Raw genomic sequence first — 10,288 nt, forward strand, 5'->3', positions numbered from 1 at the left:
CTTTTGAGTAGAACATGGTCCTTTTTTCACTGACTTTTCTTCAAAAGTGCACCTTTCACACAAATGACTAGCGGTGTTTGTGTCATCATCATGTGGATGAAATAGACTAATGGTTCCTGTTTACACTGAACGGGACTTTGTATCTAATAATGACTAAATGAAGGAACTGTGCGCTGTGAGGACGACACGTGAGCTCACAGTGGTGACTGCAGTAATGGCGTTCACTTGTGAACAGTGACCTCTAGAGGCCGCTCGGCTCTCTCTTCCAGACCGCAGTCAGTGCATCTGATGATCATCGCCCTCTGCAGGCAGCCCGCAGCCATCTCTGAACAGTCCCACATATTCCAGTCTACATGAAATGGTATTCTTCATGAGCACAGGACGTTTCAACAATCATCAACATGTTAATGTGTTCACCTACAGGATGTAAAGGGTTTCAAAAGCTCCGCCTTCAAACCAAAGCCATAGTTGAAATAGATCATATAATACACAGTAAACAGGTAATATAATGATAGCGTCACACAGTTATTAACAATTTTGGCATAATGTGACTATTTAGAGAGAACTTAAACGTATTACTTTTAAAAAGGACAAACAAACCTAAATAAGAAAGACCTTCAGTGGACTGTTTGTGGCAATAAGAGCTAGCAGACGCAGCGTTGCCCATTTTCTACATGGAGTTGCGTAATGTAGACAAACGCATTGGTAGAGTCAGCCGTGACTCCAGTCTGGCAGTAGTTCAATGACAGCTGTCTAGCTGGCCAGCATCCAGCTGAACCGTGCCAACAATATCAGAGGAAATATCGCTGCACCTCTGTTTGGACACACAGAACACGACACTGATACACATTCACTGTGAGGTAGAGCACCTTCTCACCCCGCACAGAGACACGTGACCCGTTCACCCAGGTTGATGAACAGATTCATGTTCAGGGTGTGAGACAATGTGTACACGCTTTGGTTTCAGTAGCAGCTGATTATCACTGCAGCGGGGATACAAGGAATAAGGGAATGGAATAATTGATTGAATTCCACCCTGATGATGAAAACATTAGGTTTTGATATCCACAACGTTGAGAATATCAACTCACTGTATGTTCGTCTTGTGTATACATATTGTCAATGTTGAAATATCACTTTTATCTGTGGCTCTTCAAACTTTTAAGGTTGATTTTTGGTTAAAAGAAATTCTTGGGGCAAAGAAAAGCGGAGTGTTTTCATCGTTATAACCAGTGGTTATTTTCCTGTATTCATGAATTACATGAAGATGCAGTGCAGAGCTTTGGAAGTGTTGAATAAACAAGTCAGAGAACGAATGCTTGTGTTGAATGTTGAGACATTTTAGGATCTGAATCGCAGCTGTCACCCCGTGAAATCTAAGACCTCTTTCCCTCAGCATAATTCATTGCGTACATGCAACCTAAAACCACAATGACTTCAGCACAACATCAACAAGAAGTGAAGCTGCACATACAGTAACTGACACATCCCAACATCACTTTAATTAAGAGTGATAACAGGAGATTACAGAACCATGGACAGTTACAGCACAGAACCTGCAGCCATACCCGGCTCACAGACGTCTTCAGGTCTTTCATTCCAGGAACGCTCTGAACCAGCACAGGCTCTAGAGGACCCGGGTCCCAACGCTCATAGTATCCACGATATCCATCCCTCCTATGGCGGTGCAGAAGTCTTACAATCCATCAGTTTCCCTGAAGGTGTGGTGGTGTGTCAGTCAACTTGTTTCCAGCATGTGAGGTGGTCCAGTACTCTCACTGCTATACTGGAGCTCAGAAGTCCATCAGCCCATGAGGTCCAGGGCGTCTAGTGGCACATAAGTTATCTTTGCCTCAGCGGTCAATAAGTTGTCCTTGAGGTCAGGAGTCCACCAGTTGGCCTGGAGGTCGATAGTTTTTACATGATGGGGGCCAAAGGGGCTTTCCTGGTCTGTGTCAGCCATCCAAGAGGTTTTAATGGACTACTGGCATTATTTTGGTCCATGCGTCCTGAGGGTCCTTTGGTCCACCGGACTGGGCCCTGATGGATGGCTGGTATGTCAGCCTCAAAACCACAGGATCGTCTCTAAGATCTGATTGCATTCATGGAGCCATTTTGCAGCACACAAAGAAACAACGTTGTCGTACATTGAAGATCACCCGAATGTGAACGTGAGAAAACGTGTCATGCGTGGTCAATGAGGACCGAGCCACCCCAGAGATCAAAGGACTCTGTCTCTGGCTGACAGAGAAGGAAGACCTTCAGCGCTCCAACACAGAGATGAATAAGAGGACACTCCACAGAGAGGGTAAACGGCGACGCTCGACATATCTGTAAGCCGGGGTGATGGCAGTGAAACGGTGAAATAAAGGGAGGGTGGGCCATTTAGTTTGGTTTATTTCAACGGACATCAAAAGCAATGCTCCAGTGCATCTGAATGACTGTCAATGGATGACACATCAAAGACATGCTGCCACGACAACAGTTTGTATAACTAAAATCTAAAACTTCAGAGAATAATGTGAGTATTGCTGTTTCTAATACAATATTACACCAAAGTGATTCTACTTGCTTTGATGAAGGCACTGACTGTTTGGATCAACTCATCAAATCAAATGACAGGAACACACAAACAAGACGCACTTCAGGTTGTGTATAGAAGACAAATCAAAACATATGTATTTATATTCTCGTCATACAAGGCTTTTTTAATCATTATTTTAATAGAAGAACGAACACACGCTCTATTGACACATATTGCAGTTCGCCAGTGGTTCCGTTGTTACGTCAGAAGCTGTAATGTTCTGGCCAACAATGACGCGCTACTTATCTCTCTGTAAACTCTCTATTTAGTGCTCCCATTGTTTCCTATGAGGGCCCAGGACGTGGTTTCCCTTCAGTCTTAAGTTTTTTCATCTGGTTGAATTGGACCGTGTTGTTTCCTGTTATTGTTCATTTATAGAACTGTCTCCTGTCTCGACACCACGGTCTGTTAACTTGGCTGTTTCCTATTTGACATCCTCCCATACATAAATTATGATATTCTGCTGCTGATAATGAAAGCCTCACACAAAGAAGTTGTTTTTATCATAATAACGCCTTTATTCATGTATTTTGTACAGACTCTCAGATAAGACAGCTATTATTTGATTTGAATGAAGCCTCAGCACTGTGTGGTGCGCCTGATTGTGAGGCTGGTTCGTAGATTTCTTTTAGGTGCGGAGCTGTGATGTAATGGGTCTGTAGGTATAAATATAGAGGCATGGCTGCGCAGCGTCTAGATCAATGTCGCTCCGGCGCTAAAGCCAGTGCGCCTGTCGGTCTGGGAATGAGCGCAACTTCCACACGCTCCTCTCTGCCGCGTCGCTGCTTCTTCTTTTTATTCTCGCTTCATTGGAAAGGCAAACGCCGGGAGGCTGCTTTCAGAGCCAGACCCGGGATGGGCTCTCTGGCAGCCCTGCGGACTGTCCTGGTACTGGGCCTGGTGACTGGACTGGCGGGATGCGCCCTCGGCTTGAACGGCACAGCGGAGCGCTGGGAGGCCCTCTACTCCCGGTCTCTGGCGCGGATCCCAGGGGAGAAGAGGGAGGAGACCAGCCGGGACAGCGACTATCTCCTGGGCATTAAAAGGTTGCGGCGCCTCTATTGCAACGTGGGGATCGGCTTTCATATTCAGGTGTTACCGGACGGTAGAATAACGGGAGTACACAATGAAAACCGTCACAGTAAGTTGTGTCAATTATGTATTAATTAGAAAGACTACATGCAACTGATTATTCATTTCCTCACTTTTACACTTTTGTTCTAAGTCAGTTTCTCACAGACAATAACAACAACATCATTTACCGTTAAAGCCCATCAAATCTGTTTTAATAGCGTTAAGGAAATAAACTGAATGACTAAACAATATTATGTTGAGCATGTTTTCAGTCGCTGATCCAAACCTTTACTTTTCACTCCAGTCAACACTGGGCCTGTGTTGCATGAGATTCTGCTCGTGCTGTCAGTGAACAATGTACAGATAGAGTGATTGATCCATGCCTTAGTGCCAACATCTGGGCTCCTTCCGTAGTGCCGCTGAGCTCATGCTCTGGTGCCTTCCGCCTTGTGTGTAACCAGAGCTCGCTTTGATCCAGACCAGCGGCCAGCCAGCACCTAAAGTTAGGACACAGTTCATAGACCCATCTGTTGAGACAGATTAACCCCAGCAGTCCAAGACAAAGTCATACACTGACACACATTTGCAGACACGTAGAACAACAAAACAAAAAAATCCCGATCATGTCAAATGTAATCCCTGTCACCTCGTGTTTGTGGAGGACGGTCCTATTAGAGCCGACCTGCGGAACTGACAGGCTGCCTGGAGAACTTAAAGCATGTTGGAGAACTTAAAGCATGTTGGAGAACTTAAAGCATGTTGGGGAACTTAAAGCGTGTTGGAGAACTTAAAGCATGTTGGAGAACTAAAAGCATGTTGGGGAACTTAAAGCGTGTTGGGGAACTTAAAGCGTGTTGGAGAACTTAAAGCATGTTGGAGAACTTAAAGCATGTTGGGGAACTTAAAGCATGTTGGGGAACTTAAAGCGTGTTGGAGAACTTAAAGCGTGTTGGTGAACTTAAAGCATGTTGGAGAACTTAAAGCATGTTGGGGAACTTAAAGCATGTTGGAGAACTTAAAGCATGTTGGAGAACTTAAAGCATGTTGGGGAACTTAAAGCGTGTTGGGGAACTTAAAGCATGTTGGAGAACTTAAAGCATGTTGGAGAACTTAAAGCATGTTGGGGAACTTAAAGCATGTTGGGGAACTTAAAGCGTGTTGGAGAACTTAAAGCGTGTTGGTGAACTTAAGCATGTTGGTGAACTTAAAGCATGTTGGAGAACTTAAAGCATGTTGGGGAACTTAAAGCATGTTGGGGAACTTAAAGCGTGTTGGAGAACTTAAAGCATGTTGGGGAACTTAAAGCGTGTTGGTGAACTTAAAGCATGTTGGAGAACTTAAAGCATGTTGGGGAACTTAAAGCATGTTGGGGAACTTAAAGCGTGTTGGAGAACTTAAAGCGTGTTGGAGAACTTAAAGCGTGTTGGTGAACTTAAAGCATGTTGGTGAATTTAAAGCATGTTGGAGAACTTAAAGCATGTTGGTGAACTTAAAGCATGTTGGTGAACTTAAAGCATGTTGGAGAACTTAAAGCATGTTGGGGAACTTAAAGCATGTTGGGGAACTTAAAGCGTGTTGGAGAACTTAAAGCATGTTGGAGAACTTAAAGCATGTTGAGGAACTTAAAGCGTGTTGGAGAACTTAAAGCATGTTGGAGAACTTAAAGCGTGTTGGTGAACTTAAAGCATGTTGGTGAACTTAAAGCGTGTTGGAGAACTTAAAGCATGTTGGAGAACTTAAAGCGTGTTGGTGAACTTAAAGCATGTTGGTGAACTTAAAGCATGTTGGGGAACTTAAAGCATGTAGCATGTTGGGGAACTTAAAGCGTGTTGGGGAACTTAAAGTGTGTTGGGGAACTTAAAGCGTGTTGGGGAACTTAAAGCGTGTTGGAGAACTTAAAGCATGTTGGAGAACTTAAAGCGTGTTGGAGAACTTAAAGCATGTTGGTGAACTTAAAGCATGTTGGAGAACTTAAAGCATGTTGAGGAACTTAAAGCGTGTAGCATGTTGGGGAACTTAAAGCGTGTTGGGGAACTTAAAGTGTGTTGGGGAACTTAAAGCGTGTTGGGGAACTTAAAGTGTGTTGGAGAACTTAAAGCATGTTGGTGAACTTAAAGCATGTTGGTGAACTTAAAGCATGTTGGGGAACTTAAAGCATGTTGGTGAACTTAAAGCATGTTGGGGAACTTAAAGCATGTAGCATGTTGGGGAACTTAAAGCGTGTTGGGGAACTTAAAGCGTGTTGGAGAACTTAAAGCATGTTGGGGAACTTAAAGCATGTTGGAGAACTTAAAGCATGTTGGGGAACTTAAAGCGTGTTGGGGAACTTAAAGCGTGTTAGAGAACTTAAAGCGTGTTGGGGAACTTAAAGCGTGTTGGAGAACTTAAAGCGTGTTGGAGAACTTAAAGCGTGTTGGGGAACTTAAAGCGTGTTGGAGAACTTAAAGCGTGTTGGGGAACTTAAAGCGTGTTGGAGAACTTAAAGCGTGTTGGGGAACTTAAAGCGTGTTGGGGAACTTAAAGCGTGTTGGGGAACTTAAAGCATGTTGGGGAACTTAAAGCATGTTAGTTTTTGTGTGCTGCCTCTGTACTATTTTGAGACAAGGCACAAAGATTCAGGGAGATACATTACAGAAAATCTCTGGAGGAATTCAAGGCACTGTGAAGCATTTTAAAATGTTGGCAGGAACAAAGGAGACGCACACAGTGGGCTGTAACCCAGCCTGTCAAGGCCAAGTAAAATCAGTAAACCTTCAAATATCTCTGCATTTAATACTATTTACCTGCATGGACTTACAAAAGAATAGAATAATGACGGATGAGTGACAAGATGTTGTTATATGGTCAGTTGTTACGTGTTAGCAACCAAACCTCAAAGGAAGTTTTGGTCTTTCTGTGACTTCTGAAGTACATGACAGCCCTGTTTTATGTGTACTCTTTGGTCTAAACCCAGTTTAGGGATTGGGATGGAATACCGTAGTAAGTAAATACACGTTTGATTAGGATGTCATTGCAGTGACAGTTTGAGTTCACACCGTCTATACTTTTTCACTTTTACTGATAAAAACGAATCCACAATGAGATCAGGCTTGCACAGTGCCACACCTTGCCAAACCCAATAAGGGAGAAACCAGCATGAATCTACTGTATCATCTTTTAGATGTTTGAATGTACGTGCTCATCGGTATTTACAGCCTGAAACTGATTTCTTTAGTTTTCTGATGAGCTCATCTCCTGTTACACACTCAGTAATGTCAGTGTCTCAGTGTTCTCTCCATCAAACCAATATGTTTCAGTTTGTACGATTTGTTTTCCCTGAAGGTCTTCTGCAGATCTCTCCGGTGGAGAGAGGAGTGGTGACTCTGCTGGGCGCTCGCAGCAGACTCTTTGTGGCCATGAACAGGCGAGGAAAGCTGTACGGATCTGTGAGTACCACCACTGTGAACGACCGACACGTTGTTTATGTGTTTACTGTCATTAAGTCTGAAAGTAGTGGAATGTGCGTATCAAATCATTTTCATAGTCTCTCGCTTTGACAGGGAAAAGACTCAAATCAAGGTGGAGTTCTGGAGCAGGTTGCACCACTTCTTCTTAAACCTCGCTGTTTATAACAAAGCATTCACTCAATGTTAATTTGCACATCCCTGAATTAATAAATAATGGAATTAGAATGAATCAAGTTGCACCACAGATATTACATGGAGAGAAGTTAATTATTTATACACAACTGTTGCTTAGCATAAAATGGACAAACGTTGCGTTTGGATTGAAAAATGACCTGAAACTTAATAAAATGCTGTTTATTAATTATCCAAATTGAGAAGATTTTTACCAAAATAACACAATATATCTCAAATTACGAAAACTAATATGCCAATAACGTCAAAATCAAAGACAAATAATAACCAACTCCCACTAACTCTGAAACACGTTGCTCCATGTATGCAGACCGATGAAAAAGACATTCCTACGTTTACAAAGGACTAGCATTCTATTGGACGGTTGGTCCCCAATCGATGGACGACAGATGTAACAGCTTGTGATGCTGCTGGGATGAAGCTAAGCCAGTTATTACGTTTTAACGGTTAATAATGTACTCACTGGTTTGAATCCAGCTAGTTGATGCTAGTTGAGCTAGAAGAATTGAGACAGACTTGCCTTATACAAACTCACCGCTGAAGTTACGGACCTGATGAGCACCAACGTGTGGACAAACAGCACTTGCTGCTTCTTTTAAAGTTTCAATGTGTACGATCTAGCCTGAATTTGAGTTTAAAACATGCATTAAATGAAGTAACATGACCAGCAGAATGTGGAGAGGTCGCAGCGCTGACGTTATGTCAGAGACATCATTGTATTGTGTTGCTCTACTGAAATGAGCATGCTAACCAGCTAGCTTGCCCGTCCTGTTTTGTAAAACCGCCTGTTCCTCAAGATGCGACAGCTAGTCCCTGTAGCGTCCAGTCTCAGTCCAACATGTGGGACGGAGAAGCTGTCCCGAGGTACATTCAGGGTCTGTGTACATTCTGACAGTTAGTTTATTGGTTAAAATCTAAAGTGGCAGAAAGGAGAAAACAACCTCCACCCTCGCCTCATCCTCCCCGCCACCAGGTGGCTGCTTCGCTGGGAGCGCAGCATGCTCTGTAAAATGGGCTTCAGCTAGCAGTTAGCTCTGAAACTGGAACTGGGGGTCTGATGGACACAGGTTAGACCCAGCTCTCCACCAGCCGGTTGTGACTCCTGGCCGCTAAAGGAAGCCGATAAACAAGCTATCAGAATGTGACGTGTTGTTACCCTGCAGTCACTCGGCAGTTAGCTTTTTAATAACTGTAGCTTCAGATTGTAGGACGCAGCCGGAGAGGTGAAATGCTGCCCCTGTTTCTCTGGAGTGGCTCGGAGTCGTATGTCGCACCTTTAAAGAATACAACACCATGTACTGATGAAGCAACAGTCTAAAATAAGTTCAACTTAATTCAATTTGAAACCGCCTCGTGAGTCCCACATCACACACTGTTCCTGCTCTCCCTGAGAGAATCAGAGCATGGTGTCCTGAGTCCCGCCTCATTCACATCATTCATCATTTGACAATCACATTTCATGTGCAAATCTCCGACTGAAACAACTACTGTACAATAGTTGTGTGGTCTGAAATAAAGCAATTGTTTGATAGTAATCACAAAGAACAATACAGACTTGAACACCCCCCCACACACACACACGCACACACACACACACACACACACACACACACACACACACACACACACACACACTCGTACAAATGTCCCAGAATCTTTGTTTTGTCTCTGCCTTTAAACAATCAGCATCTTTAAATAATCCTCACGGTGTACGTCTCCTCTTTTCTCTTTCAGCTGCACTACAACAACGAGTGTAAGTTCAAAGAGAAGCTGCTCGCCAACAACTACAACGCCTACGAGTCGGTGGTTTACCCGAGGATGTACATCGGCCTGAGTAAGAACGGCAAAACAAAAAGAGGAAACCGAGTGTCACCCGCCATGACGGTGACACATTTCTTGCCAAGAATCTAGTGGCTTCATAAATAGACTTCACCTCAATATGGAGACCGAGAGGGGAGGGGGATTCCAGACCATGATGCACTTTCACTTATGCAAGTGTATCATATTTCTTCAGCTTTGTATATATTCATTTTTTTTATTTATGTTTAACAACTTTTTTAAGGAGGGGTTTTGTCTTTTCACTGACGGGGGGGGGGGGCGTTATTTATGTTTTCATTTTCTAATTTATCAGATTCGTGCTGCTACTGAATGGATTCCTGTCTACGGATGTTGGTTTTTAACTTTGCACTGATTGGACTGAAATATGCAACAGTGCATGTTTATGGCTATACAATGTTTTTATTTAAAGCATTGTTCTCAACAAAACAGGACCTTTTTGAGCCTAAAATCTGTAGGCTCAAAAATAAACGAGGCACGAGTGTCTTTGGTGTCAGAAGTGACACTGATTGCCAAATGCTGTGGCTCTTTTGTGTGGCACTGGAGCCTAATTGAAACAGTATCGTCTTACTGCCGGGGGACAAGAGAGAGAGAGAGAGAGAGGTGGGGAATAGAGGAGGAGGAGGAGGAGGAGGAGGGAGACGAAGAACCCCCACAGCCTCCACTGGTCTGTTTATAGACCTGCCAGGGGTGGGGTGAACTCTGAACTTTTCTGCTGTCAATCTCAGTCAGACCTATAAGACTGCAGATAGAGAGCGGCATCCTCTTTGACATTCTGTAAGTGTGGAATTTGGGCGTTTAAAGGCGAGGTCAAAGTGCTGCGATGCAATGGAGAAGCTGTAGCCTCCACTGTAGAACAGGCTTCTTCTTTGAGTCGAGTTGTGTCTGATGGTCAGGTAGCTGCTGGACTGGAAGAAATCCGTATGAAGCGGGGCGGCAGCGCCGCTCGGGACTGATATTCACCTTACTGCCGGTGGTGTGCCAAATTTTGTCCTTCATGTCATTCACTTCCTCATTTTTGCCTTGACTTAAAGTGATATCAGTCTTTCTCTTACAAATGAAGAGTTCATTTCATTTAACTCAGTCCAATAAACCCTTTAACTTTTTAGAACAGCAAGAAAACAGCCAGAAAGCAAATAAACATATTCGTCAAATT

At 43.6% G+C, this 10,288-nt stretch overlaps 1 protein-coding gene across 1 annotated transcript; it reads left to right on the top strand.

The window, feature by feature from the left end:
- The first annotated feature begins 3,328 nt into the window (after positions 1-3,328).
- On the top strand, positions 3,329-9,291 carry fgf4 (fibroblast growth factor 4). The gene is made up of 3 exons (XM_068710531.1): positions 3,329-3,725; positions 6,980-7,083; positions 9,031-9,291. The coding sequence occupies exons 1-3, from the start codon at positions 3,329-3,331 to the stop codon at positions 9,205-9,207; spliced, it is 678 nt and encodes a 225-aa protein (XP_068566632.1). The 3' UTR covers positions 9,208-9,291.
- The last annotated feature ends 997 nt before the right edge of the window (positions 9,292-10,288 follow it).

The sequence above is a fragment of the Cebidichthys violaceus genome, unplaced genomic scaffold, assembly GCF_023349555.1.
Source record: "Cebidichthys violaceus isolate CVI_PGR_0920_01 unplaced genomic scaffold, fCebVio1.0.p SCAF_16, whole genome shotgun sequence".
NCBI lineage: Eukaryota > Metazoa > Chordata > Actinopteri > Perciformes > Stichaeidae > Cebidichthys > Cebidichthys violaceus.